The sequence below is a fragment of the Rhinolophus sinicus genome, chromosome 3, assembly GCF_057876585.1.
Source record: "Rhinolophus sinicus isolate RSI-liver-muscle chromosome 3, RSI-T2T, whole genome shotgun sequence".
Lineage (NCBI taxonomy): Eukaryota > Metazoa > Chordata > Mammalia > Chiroptera > Rhinolophidae > Rhinolophus > Rhinolophus sinicus.
Window position 1 is genome coordinate 177,612,717 of NC_142503.1, and position 18,470 is coordinate 177,631,186.

Consider the following 18,470-nt stretch of genomic DNA (forward strand, 5'->3'; position numbering starts at 1 on the left):
ACGGCAGCTCCTTCCCCCCGGGCGGAATTCTGCGTCTCAAGTCCACCGGAACCAGCCACCCCTGAGGTCGGAACCCCGCAATGGGCGGCCCCCGCCCCACCTGGAGGCGAGAAAGTGGGTGTGTGCGTGGGGGGTTGGCCAAACTTCCTGTCCCGCTCTCGAGCTGCTTCCGGCGGGAGCCGGAAGACGCTATGTGTGGACGGAATTCGGGACCGGCGCACGGACGGCTGCCCGGGACGGGAAGGTGAGCTTCGGGGTGGTCCAGCCCACACCGCTAGCCTAAGTGGTCCCCGAGAGGGTGGAAGCCAGTGTCGTCTCTTCGGGGGCTCGGGCCGAACTCGCCCCCGGAGAGGACAGGAAAACCGCCCCTCTTGGCACCCCTCTGGGATCTGGCGGGCCCGGGAGCGGCTGGTCTGAAGCCCCTCGGTTTCGACCCTTCCCCTCGCGGGGTTTTGGGGCCGACGTCTCGACCCCTTTGCTTGTTTTTGGGGCCCGGGCATGGGAACAGACCGTCCTGAGAAAGCCGGAGTCAGCGAATCCCCAGGGCGGGGGCTCCCAGCCTGCACCCGCAGCCGGGGCCTGCCCGCGGACCTGAGGCCTCACACAGGCTGTTGTAATGCGGGAAAGAGGATGCCAACGGGACTCTACCCTGGCTCTTTCATCCCAGAGCTACCCTTTGCTATCATACGTCCACTTCCTTTCTGGGTCTAGAAGAAGGACGGCTGCCCACGCTGAGGGGCTGGGCTGGCGGTTTCTCCTTCGCCTGTCATTTCAGGGGTGGGTGTGGGCTGTGAATGTTTCCAGCCAGTATGCATTTCGCGGGTTGAATTTATCCTCGGAAGTTTCTGCAGAGAAAATAATCCAATTAGTTTATTAAAGTTTATCTCACTCACGAGGGTCTGAAATGCATTCAGGCACTATTTGGAAGTATTATTAACTCGGGACCTAAGAATCTGTACTTCTTCCTCACTTTGGCAAAGGGTCAACACAGCATATTTGCAAAAAAAGAAACATTTTGAAATAAAGTCAGTGACATTGTGTTGTTAGGGAAGGAGAATATGCACCTTGCGTTATCTTAGTGTGAATAGAGTATAGTCAACTAAACTGGCAGTCAGAAGATTGAGGTTTTAGTTTTTAAAGTCTTTCATCTAAGCAGATGTCTAATTTTTACAAGTTACTTAATCTCTAGCCTTTGGCTTTTTTTACCCCCTCTGTAAACTAAGGGGTTTACCTATTTATTCAGTAAATATTTCCTGAATACTTACTTTGTGCACAGCATTGGGCTAGGTTAATAGAAGAAGGATGAATAAACTCCGCAAACCTAACCAGTGAGAAAAATTTGCATGTAGACAACTAACACCCAAAGGAGGATGAAATAATTGTTAAGGAGAGGTTAAACTATGTGTTATGAAAACACCATGGTAAGGACAGATTTGTTCTGATTGGAGCAAAAAAGATCAGAGAGCCTTCATGGAGGAGGTGGCATTTGAGTTGGATTTAAAAGCTGGAAAGGATTGCTCAAGATCAGGACTGGATTGCGGGTGTTTATTACTGGTTGAGGAACTTTCCCAAGTGAAGACCTTGAGCACTGACACAGGTTGGTGTGTTCACTTAATAGCCAGTCCAGTGTGGGCTGGAGTAGAGCTCATTGAGGGCTGTAGTGGGTGCTGCAACTGTAACAGTATTTGAGGATAAGTAGAATATTTGAAATGCCCGGCTTAGGGACTTGACTAGTATTCTGACACAGAAATTTGAGTAAGGGGAGTAATATAAGCATTTCTGTGTTTTCGTATGATAACTGGAGTGGTTGTGTAAAAGATGCATTGAAAAGGGGAATTTTAAGGGCAGGGTGGCCACTTAGGAGCCTGTTTTAATGGTGTACTTGAAAGATACTGAGAGACCTAAATAGGGCATTACAATAGAAATAGATTTGGGGGGAATTAGAACCACTGGGATTGTTTAAATGTGGAGGATGAGAGAGATTGTAGAAGACCTTGAATTTGCAGCTGAGTGGGAGGAAGATTGGGCAATACTTGAAATGGATGGTACAGGAAGAAGAACAGGTTTGGTGGGGGAGATGATAATCTGGATTTTGGACATGGTTAGGTTTGAGGTGCTGTTGGAAATCCATATGGAAGTACTAACAAGCAGTTAGAAATGAAAGTTGGAGTTCAGAATAGAGGTCAGGATAGAGACAAATTTGGGTGTCATTTGCAATGTCATTCATTATACAAATATTTAGTCAGTGTCTACTAAGTGCTTGCAGGGAAGCTTGTATGGAAAAGCCCTTTGTGCTCATAGTAAAGACAACCTTAGAGCTTCATAAGTATCAGAAATGACTCTTGGAGACCTAAATTCCTTATGAATTACATGCAGTACTGTGCCAGACACTGCTAGGTGCTGGGCGATACTTAGTGAGTAAGACTAGTTCTTGCCCTTGTTTATGGAGTTTACAATTTCGGGGGTATCCAGACAAAAAATGAATACTATGTAAAAATGAATGAAAGAATTAGAAATTGTGATAAGTGCTACAATGGAAACAACAGATAGAAGATAAAGGTGTGGTTATGGCATCGGGGAAAGCCTTTCTAAATGAGTTAATAGCTAAACTGAGCTCTGAAGAATTAAAACAAACAAACAAAAAAAACAGCTAACCAGTGGAAGAGTGAAAGCATTCCTAGATGGAGGAAATAGAATATGCAATTCCCTAATACAGGAAAGAGCTTCATGTGTTCAAGGAATTAAGGGAGATTCATCTGGCTGGAGCTTGGTGAGCAAGAAAGGGAGGGTGATTCTAGAAGGCGGTTGGAGAGGCAGGAATGGCTCACATAGGTTCTTAGAGGCTGGGATAAGGAGTTCGGATTTTGTCTCGGTGCATTGGAAAGCCTAGAGAAGAGTTTCAAGCAGAGGAGTGATAGGATTCACACTTTAAGATGATATTTACTGCAGTGAAGAGTGGAGGGTGGCAGTAGTAGAATCAGGGAGATCAACTTAATAGGCAGGAACAGTATTTTAGGTCAAGAGTTTATGGTGGCCTGGTGTAGGGTGATGGCAGCATAGAAAGAACTAGGTGGATTTACTGTATTTCCTCTTTTAGAGATATAGTCAATAGGACTTGGAACTGGATTGAATACTGGGAGCAAAGGAAAGAAAGTAATAAAAATTACTCCTAAGTGGGGTAAATGGTGGTCCTTGAGTAGAGGGTTATAGTGAGAAGGGCTGGCAGGGAATGATGGGGAACAGGCTTGGGAGAAAATTCATTTTGGACATGTTAAAATTGAGATGGCAAGTTAAAATGTTATGAGATGTCAAGTAAACAATTCTATATACAAATCTGCAGCTCAGAGGAGATATCTGGGCTACAGATAAAAAATTTGGAGATTGTATCATGTAAAGCCACGGGACTGGATGAATTTACACTAGAGAGAACGTGTAGCAAGAAAAGAGGGCCTGAATACTATCCTGAGGACCATTAATATTTAGAGGCTGAGTGGAGGAGTATGGGAGTTATCAAAGGAGACTGGAGAATTGCCCAATAAGGTCAGAGAGAAATAAGGAACATGTATCTTGGAAGCAAAGAGTCTAGTTTGAGGACAGAGTGAGTCAGTGCTTCTGAGAGATACTATCAGTTATGGTTCTTTGGTTGCAAGTGACCAGTTTACTTCTGGAGAAGAGGAATTTAACAAGGATGTGGGCAGCTCACAGGACCAAAGGAAATGCTGAAGGCCCTGGCTGCATAAAGGACAGAAATACGAGCAGCCCCAGGGGAGGCTGCCGACTGCATTACTGGAATTAATGGGCTGCTGCAGCAGTTTTCCGTCTTTAGTTACTTCTTTTAGGATTCACATTCTGAGGAAAAGTGTCAGATCTGTTCAACATGGGTCAAGTGTCCAAAAATTGGCCAGGGTAGAAAAGAACACCTTAATTTATGGTCGCCAAGAATGTAATCAATGGGGGAGAAGTAGAGCCCCAAACAAAATGTGGATCCAGTCACCCAGGCAGACCTGAATGAATGTAGCACAAATCAAAAACAGTAGTTGTTCATTGCAAAGGTCATGTAAGATGAGGATAGCAAAGTGTCCATTGGATTTGGCAACATGCAGATCATTGGTAATCCTACAAGAGACGTTTTGGTGATTGATGGAGTTGGATAGTTACTGGAGATGAGAAAGTGCAGACAACCCTGTTGATGAATTTGGCTCTGAAGGATTGTAGGGAAATGGGGAGATGACTGGAATAAAAATTGGAGCTGTGGAAATGGAGCGCCCCAGAAGATCCTGGTAAGAGAAGGGGGAAGGCCTAGGGTGAATCCTACTGTTTCTGGCTTCACAGTTCTGTATACCAAATTTCGTTCATCAGTATCTGTTACCACTTTATCATTAGAATTTAATCAACTCCCATAATATGCTGGATATGATATAGAACGTTACCTGGTTTTTCTGTTCCTAGCACTATCATTTTATACCAAAATCTAAACTGCTCTTTTTTAAATTTAAATTTTTGGTCTTTGTAATTCACTGTTAGTAGAGTTTTTGTTTTTTAGCCATTACTGACTTGTTCAGGTCAGAGGAAGGGAGCTGAGAAGCAGATTGGCCTGTGGTCAGAGAGACTAGTCCATTTGGTTGAAATCACGTGCTTTATTTTAATCTTTGTGAATAGTGACCAGTTGGGGGCAGCACAGTGTTTCTCAATTTCTTTCCTCTTTTTCTGTCCACCCACCCAGTTCTTTCTAAACTGGGTCAAGTTCAAGGTATTGTCTACTTCCCTCAAGTAGAGCAGTACTATATTCTGGGCTTTGTTTTCTAGGGTGGAATCACTTTGCTTTTTAGAGAATGGCACAATGATGCTTTGTTTTGTTTATTAGGCAGAGTAATAAAAGGCCCTGGTCATCTTTCCCTTTGGAATACACTTCCTTCTGTTTGGCAGTCAGGACTGAAGCAAGAAACCTGAATTACCTCTGTTCCCCTGTTGCTTGTTGACTTTACTTTGGATTAGTTTTTCCTCCCAAAATTTTCCCCATGTAGCCTGCATTGGTTTTAGGCCATCTCTACCATAGGGAAATGGTGTTACCATTAATTCCTTTCTAGTCTGTGAGAGTTCTGCATTGGAGTTTGGGACCAAGTTTTAGAGAACTTTAGGTAAATTTTAGAGAAACTTACCTTCTCTGCTGGTCATTGCCTAGGATTGCCTAGTGTGTAGTATTTTCCTCTGCAGACCTCACAGGGAGAGCTCGAGGACAGGATTCCAGTAATCTCAATTTCACCAAGACTCCTAGCAATGATAATTGCTGATTGTTTGTAATATACATTGATAGAAATTTTGTATCTATGGCTTTAAATTTTATGGCTGATTCTGTGTTTAACGTATATATTTTAGACATTTTGAAGGTATTTTAATAGTTTTACAATCTGTGGGATACAACCTGTTGTTAGTAGTTTGTGAGATCAGTTTAGTGGGTCTTATTTAAAAAAAAATTCAGAGTGCATGAGCGTAGTATAGATTAGTATTGTTTCATGAAAATATTGCTTGTGTGTTCTATGTGTTTCATTTGCTGGGTTATAATGGAAAATCTACTTTACTGTGGGTTACAGTAAAAAAATGTTTGAAAACCATATAGGAAATTAGGACTCAGTAATAAAAGGTAGAGTTCTTAACCTTTAATAGTATACTCAGAATTTGATAGATTTACTTGTTTCTTAAGCACTTATGCAAAACTTTATTTCTGAAGAATTTTATAATTATTTTTATTGACTGATATACAAATAATCCTAGAATAGATCAATGTCATTCCTGTATTTCAGATGAGTTTCTTAGGGCTAAGAAAATGAGTAGCTTGCATAGGTCTCAACCAACAAGTCAGAGGCCGAATTTAGATTCCTGCTTTAGAGACCTTGGATTTTTAAAACTTATTTCAGCTTCTTTATTTAACTTGTTCAGATACTTAGTGTTAATGCATAATTTGCTGGATGATGTTAAGTGCACTGCAGAAAAAGAATGCAGCTTATCAAACTTCAGTTTCCAGGATTTGTTTATTTGGTTAAAAACAGGAGAGTTGTTCTTGGGAAGGTCCTGATCATAGAGACCGCTGTTGTCTTAAATCTGCTTTGCTATTGTTGAGTTCTCTAATTACTTATTCCTAAAACTTCTCAGGGCTTCTTGTTCTTTGCTTTGGTTCATTGCAAAGGTTCATTGCCTGCATTCTTTTAACCTCTAGGCTGACTGTGGGCTGGCATATTCAGTAATAGCAGTGGCAGGGTCACTGGATTTCTAAAAAAATGTTTGCTAGACCAAGAATTTTTTTTTTTTAAAGCAGTCCAATATGCTTTGATGGCCTTAGGGAACCATGTAACACAGTAAAATTTAGTTGTTGTAGGGTCTGAACAGTACGACTTAGACCAAATCCCTGGGTTTCTGAGATCTGTGTGGTTGTGAACTCTGTATCTGTAGCCAAGATTCCTTATTTATGATTTGTGGAAAATACAATTCGATGGGCCTGGCCTTGGTTGCTGATAATTAAATGTCGTCTCTTCTATTATTTATGGAGCAAAATTAGTGATTTTTCTATTTAAAAGGAAATAAGAATATAAATTTTGTCTGTCTACCAGGTAAAGATACAAAATAAACATGAACAAATATTACTATCCACATTAAACAACTCTGGGTGCTGTAGGAGACTGCTCTGTGTACTGCATTTCTAATCTCTTATCTTAATAGCATAAAAAAGCCGGGAAGAAATTGCCTCTGAGATCCATAATTATCTTGAAAATAGCTTTCCTTTGAGTAAGAGCAGTGCCTTTCACTCCAGTGTCATGTAAATTGCATTTATGTCATGAAAAACATTGCATTGGACCCCCCTCCCCAATAGTGGCAAATTACTTTTATTATAAATATTCTAAATATACTGAAATATAAAGGTATGTAGTCCTTATCCCTCCTATGCTGAGTCCTTATAGCTTCCTAATGAACTATAAAATCAAACAAATTTACAAATAGTTCAATAATAGTGGTGCCAGGGTCAGTGGATTTCTAAGATACAGATGCTGAACAAAATTGTTTTCTTTAAGCAGTCTAATACGTTTTGATGGCCATAGGGAACCATGTACATTGTAAAATTTAGGTTATTAGGATTATGTTAGTTGTTGCTGTGGGTTTATAGTGTTACAAGAATAAGGATACAGATGTAAATGACACCATAAAACAAGAAAATTCAAATTAACATTCATATTATGTGATAGAAATGTTTTGCTAAAATGAAATAATGTGATGTTGAGCTTAACAGCAGAAAAACTTAGCCTTGGATTTATATTTATTTCATGTGTTTCTAAATTTGAACTTTTGTAATACTAATGCAGACGATATCATACAAGGTAGTATTTATAATGTCAAGGCATTGTTAAGCAGTTTATAATAATCAGGTCTTATATTTAACCAAAGCTGACTGCGAAGTTCTTAAATGCCAACATTAATGAGGTATTGTTTGATAATTTTGTAACGTTAGAGTTGCCTTGTTCAATTGAAGATAAGATTTGCATTGCTAATAAAAAGATAACTCACAGAATGGGGGTGAGTTTGTGCAGATCATATATCTGATAAGGTACTTTTATCTAGAATATATAAAGAACTCTTACAATGCAATAATAAAAAGACAGTTTAAAAATGGGCCACCAACCTGAATTAGCATTTCTTCAAAAAAGATGCCCAGGTGCCCAATAAGCACATGAAAAGATGCTCAACATCATTAGCCATTAGGTAATGCAACGCAAAACTACAGTGAGTTACCACTTCACACCACTAGGGTGGCTATGATAAAAAAGGCAGATAAGAAGTGTTGGTGAGGATGTAAAGAAATTGGATTGTAAAATGGTACAAGCACTTTGGAAAACAGCCTGGTAATTCCTCAAGAGGTTAAACATAGAATTACCATGTGACCCAGCAATTCCACTCCTAGATATATACCCAAAAGAATGAAAACGTGTCCATACAACAACTTGTACGTGAATGTTTGTGCCAACATTAAGCATAATAGCCAAATTGTGTAAACAGCCCAAATGTGGAAACAACCCAAAGGTCCATCAGCTGATGAATTGATAAATAAAATGTATATCCATACAATAGAATATTATTCGGCAATAAAAAGAAATTAAGTATTGATACATGCTACAACAAGGATAAACCTTGCTAAGTGAAAGTAGCCAGGCACAATAGATCACATACATAATGCCATTTATACGAAAGGTCCAGAATAGGTATATCCATAGAGACAGGATGTAGATTAGTAGTTGCCTAGGCCCTGGAGGGTTTGGGAGGAAATGAGGAGTGACTACAATGGGTGCAGGGTTTCTTTTTGGGGTGATGAAAATGTTGTGAAATTGTGGTTATGGTCACACAACTATGAATATTCCAAAAACAATTTAATTGTACTCTTTAAATGAGTGAATTGTGTGATATGTGAATTATGTCTCAGTGAAGCTGTTATTTAAAAAAAATTGGCGTTGCAGTTTGGAATCTGTTAAATGAGTAACTGGAATTGGGAATAGAATTGAATTGAATTGCATATTTGCCATCACTCTTGCAGCTAATGTACATATAGCGAGTTGCTGTGTTAAAGATGAGCTCTACACAGTACATTTGGTGTGGTACAGAGTGCTCCCATAGAGATTCTTTTGAGGTCAGCCTGCCTATTCTACAATATCTGACTATTCTCTCTTTTTTTTGTACAGCATGCATACATTTGGGCACCAAAATTATATGGGAGTATTCAGTTTTAATGTGGATACCCATTTGTTCCAGAAAGTACTTGTGCTTTTTTTTTTAAGATTATCATTTAAATGAAAACACTAAAATAAAAGGGTGTCATTGATAACCATGGACCGTTGAGAAATGGTGACCTAGAGGTGACTCAAATTATGAGAGAGGTGGCAGCTTCCTCCTCTAAGTTGTGCTTACAGCTTTGCAAAAATGTCTAAGATCTATATCTGATTTTTCCCTTGTTCGGGGCATGTATTCATATCCTTCATTTTTTTTGTTTTTCATTAGGTAAGGATAACAGAAGCCTATCCCTGGAGCCAGCACCATTAATTTCTAAAATAACCTAACAAATATAAAGACAATAAACAGTTGTCTAGTTTCTTAAAAATTTTACAATCCTGGAATCTCGAAATTGGAGAAACCTTAAGGAAAACCTAAACAAACATTTGGTAATTTCTTGACTTCTTAAGATGAGCTGGAATTGAGGAAAAGGAATTCTTAAACCCTGGTGATTCAAGATCAGACCTAGAGAGATGTAATCACTATTCATGCCAACCTGCTCTGCGTGTTGGAGTTTGGCTCTGAGCTTAATTACTTGGGCAAGTGATATCCTGAGCCTTCAAACCTTTCTTTGTAAAAGAAGGGATGGATAAACCACACTGAGCTATTAGAATGCTTGAATAAGAAACATGTATCTGAAAGGAAGAGTCGGAGATTTATGACACTTCATTTTATGTGGGAAACTTAAAAGGAGCACTTCTATATACATGTTATAAATTATTTTTTTTATAATGAAATATGCGGGTTTCTGGCAGCTAACTGGGGGGAGAGGGAGGAACTAACAGGGCAATAACATTTATTCCGGTACTTCTAAATGTTTTTGTAGAGGAAGTCTATCATAGTCTGACTTCCCACTTTCCCTTGGTACTAATTGAAATCGCCCATCCTGGGTACATTTTACACTACATGATCACTTTTTGTATAATAGTGCTTCCAATTTTAACAACAAGTATACAAAATAAAGTGGACTCACTTGTGAAAATCCTGAAATAATCTTAAGCTATAAGAAAGTAAGAATTTAGGCCAGGCTCGTGTTCACAGTCAGCTGCGCTTAACAGCCCAGGTATCTCTGCATTACCAGCACCGGCCACGGGAGCTACAGGGATGGCGCAGGGGGATCCCAGAAGCCGGGAAATAGACTCAGTGGCCTCTAAGGATGTGGTTGTCTGGAAGAGTGGGTTTTACTGGATACCTCACAGAAGAAGCTGTAGTGATGTGATGTGGGAAACCTTCAGGACCCTGTCTCAATAGGTGAAGAATGGGAAGATCATGACATTGAAGATCATTACAAAAATGAGAAAAAACTAAGAAGTCATAAGATAGAGGCCTCTGTGAAAGTAAAGAAGGTAGTCAATGTGGAAAAAACTTCAGCCTCATTCCAAATCTAAATTTGAAGAAGAAAACTTCTAGAGTAAAACCGTGGGAATACAGTGTGTATGGAAAAATCTTCATGAATCATTCATCCAGTGATAGACACACCAGATGTCACTCTGGACATAAGCCCTCTGAGTATGAGAAATATAGAGGAATAAAACACATCAATGTAAAGTATTTGGCAGAGTCTTCAGTTATCTTCACTTTTTTGAAAAACATGAAAAAAATGACAATGGAGAGAAATCCCTTCTGTGTAAAGAATGTGGGAAAGCCTTCATGTCACTTAAAACCCTTCAGAGACACATGATGACGCATAGTGCACCTGGTCCTTGCAAATATAAGGTCATAAAACTTTTAGTTCTTTGACTTCACTTAAAATATGTGAGAGAACCCACATAGGAGAGAAGTCCTATAAATGTAACCACTGGAAAAGCCTTCAGTTGGTATAAAAGTTTTTAAAGACATGAAAGAAATACTGAAGAGAAAACCTGTCAATGTAAAAGTAGTAAAGCATTCAGGTATCCCAGTTATCTTCAAATAACATGAAAGAACTCGCACCTCAGAGAAACCCTATGAATGTACGGAATGAGAAAAAGCCTTTAGATCTCACAGTGCCTTACAAACACATGAAAGGACTCATACAGGAGAGAAACCCTATGAATGTAAAACCTTCGCTTGTCACACAGCCATTCAAACACACATGAAAATGCATGCTGGAAATATACGTTAATCAGTGGAAGGAATGTGGGATAGCATTCACTTGCCTTAGTTTGTATCAAAGACATGAAAGAACTCACTGGAGAGAAACCATATGAATGTACATAATGTGGAAAAGCCTACAGAGAACAGAGTTTCTTACAAGGACAGGAAAGGACTTATATGGAGAAAAACCCTATGAATGTAAGGAATGTGGCAAAGCCTCATTTGTAAAAAAAAAAAAAAAAAAAAAAAATCCTTTGAATACATGTGAGAATGCACACTGGAGAGAAACCATACAAATGTGAAGAATGTGGGAAAGCCTTCGGTCATCCCTGTTCCTTCCAAAGGCATGATAGGACTCACTGGACAAAACCTCTCGAATGTAAATAATGTGGGAAAGACTTCAATTGGCCCACATCCTTACATGTGGAATCTCCCACCAAAAAGAAAAATTTAAACCATCTGAGAAGGCTTGATAGAAATTAATTCATGTTTAATGTTTCAGAAAACTTTCAAAATTAAAGAATTGTTATTAAAATTGTAAATAAATTACGTTTACCATCTTTTAAAAAAAAAGAAAGTAAGAATTTAAAATATAGGGACAAAACACCTGTGTCACGGTCCTGAGAGTACTACTTTTTGGAAACACCAAAGTTTGAATGACTGTATATTTTTAGAAAAGTTGGAAAATTGAGAAAAGAAAAAGGAGTCATACCAGCCTACCACCTAATATAGCTACTATCACAGCTATGTGAATTTTGTTTTACTTTTTCCTATAATATCTTAATTAGATTTAATATTAGCAAGTGTGTCAGTGTGTGTTTTATTTTTGCAATTTAACATGTCATTAACATTTTTCTTTGTTGCATTGTTTTCATAACTATTTTAAGTGACAGTGCCATAATTTAATCAACACTCATAAATGTTGGGTATATATGTGTATTTATTTATAGCTTGCAGTTGTTGATTATCACAGATGATAACATGAAAATATTTTGGGCATGTAGCTTTCCCATATTTAAGATCTTTTCTTAGATTATTAGAAGTAGAAATTCTATATCAAACTTTTTATAGGTTTTGATACTTATTGTGCTTGTCCTATTTTAAAGTGTTTAGGCTGAATTCTTTATTTGCTTGCTTGTTGTGATTTTTGGATATATAAACAAGTGGTTTCCTTTATTTAGCTACATTTTTCCTCTGCTCTTAATTCTCTCTCTCTCTCTCTCTCTCTTCTCTCTTCTCTCTTTTAGGCTAAATTGATTACCCACCCAGCACAGCATCTTACAGGAAAAACATAGCATTTCCTAGAGGAATATGAGCATAATAGGAAAGTGTCATTGACTCCGAATTAAAATCTTAATCTGTGCTCTGAACAGCTGCAGGATTTGGAAGCTGAATCAATGTTATCAGATGAGTTAGAATCCAAACCAGAGGTGAGCCCAGTCAGCTTGTCTCCTTTCCTTTGGTGGGCTGTGTTCCAAAGTGTGTCCTCATTTAGTTCAGAGAGCAGCTTTTTCTGTAATGAGTCAGATAGTAAAATTTTAGGCTTTGTGGGCCACATGGTTTTGGTCGTAACTACTAGTTTATTATTTTTCTATTTCTAAGTACTTTCTCAAAGATTTAAAAGTTCTGTTTTTACATCTTGTGACTTTTATTTTTTTTAAATAACTAAAATTATACATCTAGGTAATTACATAATGACAAAAATTTATTTTATATATATGGCATGTATGTGTATGTGTGTACACGTATGTAAATATTTACTACACAAGCCATTCTTTTATTAATTTTGTGTACTTTTGAAAGTATTTTCTTTCCAAATGTGATTAGTGGACTTAAACATTTAAAGTTTTTATTCACTTTTCTCATTTTAATTTTAGGACATGTGTGTTGCATAATCGAAAGGTTACTGAATTTGGAATCAGATTACTGGAGTTTGAAGACTGATACTGCTTCTAACTAGTCATGTGACCTTAGAAAAGTCATTGTCTTCAACTTGATTCCTTATCTTTAAAATACATGTTTAATCTTACCGAGTTTTAGTTAGGATTAAAAGAGCCAATACACAGAAAAGTACTTTTTGTAAAATGTAATCAGTACAATGTGGTTGAATTTTTAAAAGCCATCATTTAAAAATATAATTTTTATCATTTCTCTGGTGGAAGGTGACAGAGGTTAAATTAATTATATAATTTAGCCTTTCTCTAGAAGAGAGGACTTGATATAAATAACTTAAAATGTTATTTTATCATTAATCTAGTTTTTCTATGAATATGGCTGAGACTAGTGAGCAATCAAGACTTAATTACACCATCATCTTTTCGTAAATTGTCCTTTGGTAAGTTACATCATCATCTTTTGGTTTCGATCCATTTCTAACAACCTGTATTTCTCAATGTTGCCCCCCCACCCCAGCTCCTGGTACAGTTTGTTCAGAATACGTCCATCCCATTGGGACAGGGGCTAGTAGAATCAGAAGCTAAAGATATTACTTGCTTGTCCCTCCTTCCGGTGACTGAGGCCTCAGAATGCAGTCGGCTGATGTTACCAGGTAAAAATTATGATCACCACAGATAAGATAAATGAGTCCTAAGCTTACTCCATGGTACTGGTGGAATGGGATAGCAGACTTTATAACTGGTGGGAGCTATAAAAATTAGGAATCATGGAGAAAAAACAGCCATGGGAGTCATAAGTGCATTGGTAGGTTAAGCCATCGGAGTGGATATGATCACCCATAGAGTGTGAGAGTGAGAAGAAGGCTAAGGCACAACTCCCTGGGACTCCCTGTTCAAGGTACAGGTAAGACAGGAGAGCCTGGGAAGGAGGAAGAAGGAAAGGCTAGCAGAGTACGTATGAGGAGTATTGGCATAGAGGGCAGGCATGGAACCCAAGGGAGTCGTCAATGTGTCAGGTGTTCCTAAGAGGCCCAGTGAGATGGCGTCAGCAAGGCCATTGTTGAGATTAGCAGGAGTTGCTCCATGGAGAGGGGGGTGGAAAGCCAGGCTGCAGTGCTTTGAGGTATCAATGCAGGCTAAGTACAGCTGAGGAAGTAACTGTACTTTGTAAAGATTCTTCTGCTTATGGGACGGAAGGATGTAAGTAGATGGAAGAATTCTTAAGATTTGAAATATGTAAGAGCGGTTTTATGCTAAGAGGGCAGAGACAGAGAAGCAGCAGAAAGAGTGGATAATTGGTGAGGAGGCGTCAGGATAGGTAGAATGAAGTACTAACAGATTGCTGAGCATGTGTAGTGAGATTAGCTTTGGACGGGAAGAGGGTGATCTTATCACTTGACTGGTAGCAAGGAGAGCATTATTGTTGGATGCAGTGAATTCCTTGTTTTCTGATCCTTTTAAAATTGAAAGATTAATGTTAAATTGGGGGAAGGTGAATATTAACCTGTTGGTGACAACTTATTTGTTACAAAGTCTTCTGCCTTTGATAAAGATGAATAAAACCCCTGAAAACATTGGCTGCTTCAGCACTGTAGTGTAATTCCTCATTTTATTGCAAACAAAACCTTTGTAATTCATCCCCTCCTTTAGAATAAAGTTCTAGAAAGTCTTCTGATTATTTCTTTACATCTAGTGTAAACCCAGAGTAATAATGAAATACATTGATGATTCTATAAAATTCCAGTTACTTCTCAGGTTGTTTTTTTTCCCCCCTTACTCACCAGAACTGTCATATGTATGGTATATAAATTAAAGGAAGGTATCTCTCCCCAAGGAAAATAATTTTAAATTTAGGTTCTATTTTAAGTTAGTATTCATTGTATAACCATATTTTTCAAGGGAAAAGGACTGATTTCTGGTCTCAAAAGGACAAGGATCTGTCTGTAAGGCCAGTTGTGGATGGTTGGTTTTTAGTTACAGCCAAGTGTCAGAGGAGTCTGTCCCCCACTTTTTGGCTTACTCCCTTTAGAACGTAAAGCCATCTCTCTGTTCTTTTCTGAGGCAGATTTTGTATTTGTAAAATGAAAATGCTTTCTGCCCCTGTAAGGGTGTGAGATACCAAAGGATATTACAAGGGCATTAGGTGCTACATCTAGGTGGTGGGCTCACTGGAGATAAGTACTACATAAAGCTGTGGTATTTTCCCTTTACTAGATGATACTCCAAATCATACTAACTCCTCCAAGGAGGTTCCTTCCTCAGCTGTGCTGCGAAGCCTTCAGGTGAATGTGGGCCCAGACGGAGAGGAGACGAGGGCTCAGACAGTACAGAAGTCCCCGGAGTTTTTGTCCACTCCAGAGTCTCCTAGCTTGTTGCAAGATCTACAACCAAGTGATAGCACTTCTTTTATTCTTCTTAACCTAACAAGAGCAGGTATTTTTTTTTATTTTATCCTTTTTTGAATTCGGCTCATGCTTAAGAAAAAAATTGGGAGTGGGGCATATTTAGCTCAGTCATATTAAAATGGAGAGGAGTTTTATTATTTTGAAGAATTGGTGTAACCAGTGATCAGTTCAATGTGGAGAGAGAGGGGGCGGACTCTAGCAGGACTCAAAAGTTTCTTGTTTGAGAAATCAGGTAGGTGGTGCCTTTCACCGAGCTAGTGAACACAGGAAGAACATGGCTGGAGGAAACATGATTGGTTCCGGTTTGTGCCTGTTGATGTTGCGATATGGGAGGGACATTCGGGAGGAAGTGTCTTTTAGAGTTAGAAAGAGAAATCTAGAGTTCTAGAGAGGTCTGTTGTGAAAGAAGTAGTTTTGGTGCTTATCAGCATCCAGAAAATGTCTGAAACGATGAGCATGGATTCTTTGATTCAGGAATAATCTGAAGCATAAACAAAATTAAGCAAATCTGGGACGCTGAAAAAATTTTTTATGAAGGTAACAGAAGAACAGGAAGGAGGTGCTAGAGAGGGATAAAGAAAACAGAATGAGAGTCATGTGGGGGAAGCCAAGGGAGTAAAATGTTTTAAAGAAGAAAGGGTACTAAATCATGCCGAATACGTCAGGATGGGCTAGTGAGATGAGAACTGGGAAATGTACGTTTGGTGACCTTACTTAGCAAGAGCAATTGTTACTGCGGTACTAGAGTTGTAGGCTAGAGTTGAAAAGAAGGGAGTGGATGACAGCTGAGAAAGTGGATGCGCAAGTTAGAAGTTACGCTTGTCAAGAAAATTGACCTTGAAGGAGAAGGTGATAGCTAGAGAAGTACTTGTGGTTGTCTGTTCTTTGTAAAAAATAAAGATGGAATATATTTGAGCTTGGGTAGATTTAAAGGCTGTAAGCTGGCCAGTAGAGAGGAATGGGTTGCCGATGGGAGAGAGGAGACAACTGAAGGATACAGGAGGGGAAAACTAAAGGATAGGATTAGGATATTAGAGGTGAGGGTTAGCCTGGTTTTGAGGAAGGACAGTTTTGCCTCTGAAACGGGAGGAGGTAAGATAAAGACAGTCCTATAGGCTGAAAGTGGAAAGATGATAACCTAATTTTATGTGAGAACTGAAGCTTGAGGTGAGAGGTAAAGATCTGCAATATCTGACTCAGGACACACAGGGTTTCTGAGCCAAGGCCAATCAAAGGATTACTTGATGGCTAACTTTCACATATCTTCTTGTTTCTTCCAGGTCTGGGCTCTTCAGCTGAGCACTTAGTATTTGTACAAGATGAGGCAGAGGATTCAGGGAATGATTTCCTCTCTAATGAGAGCACAGACAGTAGCATCCCGTGGTTCCTCCGGGTTCAGGAGTTGGCCCATGACAGTTTGATCGCTGCTACTCGTGCACAACTGGCAAAGAATGCAAAAACCAGCAGCAATGGTGAGATTCCTGCGGTCTTTTCCCGTATTATCTGCAGAGATTTTGGTAATGCAAGGCAATGGCTATATTTTGGTATATAATCCAAGTTATTTTACTGGTTTGAGCAGAGGGCTAGAAATATGTAAATTGTCTTATTTTCTAGAAAATAGCCCTGCCACGTTTGTGTGCAGAATCACCTAGTAATCTCAGTTGTCAGCTTTAAATAATGTACAGAGCCCCCTTTAAAGGAAAATAATTTTCACAGATCTCGAATTGTTTTTATTTTAATGTTCCTTAACACCTACAGCTTGTACACCATTATGAAAACACTTGTATCAACTAATAGAAATAAAACTGCAAAACCACTGAAAATAAAATTAAGTCAGTTGACATGGTGTATTGCTGAAGCTAAATTGTTGTTCATGGCAATTTAGCAATTAGCCATGAGCGCTGTAGTACTATTTCTTTTGAGTTCAGCATGTCTGTGTTACTTACTCTGCCCTTTATCCATTAATTTCCAAAGTATGGTCCTTGGATCATCAGCATCACCTGGGAACTTAGAAATGCAGATTCTAAGGCCCCAGCTACTGACTCAGAAACGTGAATCTGTTAGGAAGTGCTCTTGGTGGTTCTGATGCATGTTAGCACGTGAGGACCATGGCTGTATGCAAAACACTCCCAAAGCACTGCGAAACCTTTGCCTGTGTAGCATGCCAAAATGCTTTTTGCCTCTGTATTTTCTCATTAACCTGTGACAATTAAGGTAATAAAACAAGTTATTAAAGTAAGGTACCACACTGTCACCACAAACCAAGCTTAAGCTGAAATCTTATGTCAGTACATAGCTGTTTGGAGCTCATGCAGACAACCAAAGACATGATTATGATTGTTTGATTACCATGCAAATAAAAATTAAAAATTAAAAAATTTCTCATGCAGAGCTCAAGGATCCCTGAGAAAATTTCAGAATATTTCCTGTTTTAGAAGTATTAACCTCTTTCCTGCGTAGAGAACGCCAAATTGCTGTTAGTTTTCAAAATAAGTTCTGCTTGTGACTGCCATGGTATTGCTTAGAATGGCTTGCGGTACAATTTTGGGGGAGCTCTGAAGTTCAAGTTCTTCCTGAGATGCTTTTGCTGATCTCTAGATCCTGAAACCTTCAGCATCTCCACATTTCATTGAGGAACTAGTGCCATATTTGCCAATGAGAAGCAATATAGGGAGGGAACTTGGGATTTGGACTCTGGGGACCTGAGATCCAGAGCTGTTACCATCATTTGTTAGTTCCCTGTCTGGGGAATTTAACCTCCCTTAGCTTCAGTTTTCTCATGTTCAGAACATAGAGATCAAGTAGCTTACCTTATTGGGTTGTTTTAGAGATTAAATAAGATTCTATCTGGGAAATGCTTTATAAGCAGCAAAGCATTGTGTGGATGTTTTTTATTAGTCTCAAAATATGTTACTTTGCTACTTAACAACTACCCGATATGCTTGACTATGAGGTGAGTCCAAATACGTGATAATTTTCATGTTCTCAATAAAATAATTCCCTAATAGCCCTTTTTGGGGACTAACTTAAATATTAAATATTTAGGCATGTAGATAAAATTAAACATTGTAAATTGCTGTTTGAAAATTTTATTTGTTACATATTTTAAATCACTAAATATATTAATGTTGCTCTTTACCCACTAACATGTAATGAAATTTTATTCAGTAGTTCAATGCATTTAAACAAATATCTTTGTCGTTACTGAAACCACTTGGTGAGTCATCTAGCACATCCACGTCCATCTAAGTTGATTGAGATACAGAAATATTTTAATTTTGTGCCT

At 38.7% G+C, this 18,470-nt stretch overlaps 1 protein-coding gene across 8 annotated transcripts in view; it reads left to right on the forward strand.

Annotated features, from left to right (window-relative positions):
- Positions 1–55: 55 nt before the first annotated feature.
- ZNF410 (zinc finger protein 410) overlaps positions 56–18,470 on the forward strand; it is a 36,443-nt gene continuing 18,028 nt past the window's right edge. For 3 of the 8 annotated variants that reach the window (XR_012494597.2, XM_019733446.3, XM_019733448.3), the window contains exons 1-5: positions 56–244; positions 12,132–12,314; positions 13,297–13,432; positions 14,994–15,212; positions 16,465–16,656. Coding sequence is in view for 6 of the 8 variants with exons in the window: in XM_019733446.3 (XP_019589005.2) it covers positions 12,282–12,314; positions 13,297–13,432; positions 14,994–15,212; positions 16,465–16,656 (580 nt within the window). In the remaining 2 variants the exon portion in view is untranslated. Of the gene's footprint in view, positions 245–9,036; positions 9,198–12,131; positions 12,315–13,141; positions 13,433–14,993; positions 15,213–16,464; positions 16,657–18,470 lie in introns of all 8 variants that reach the window. The other 5 variants (XR_012494598.2, XM_088797398.1, XM_074327222.2 and 2 more) reach the window with 3 other exon arrangements.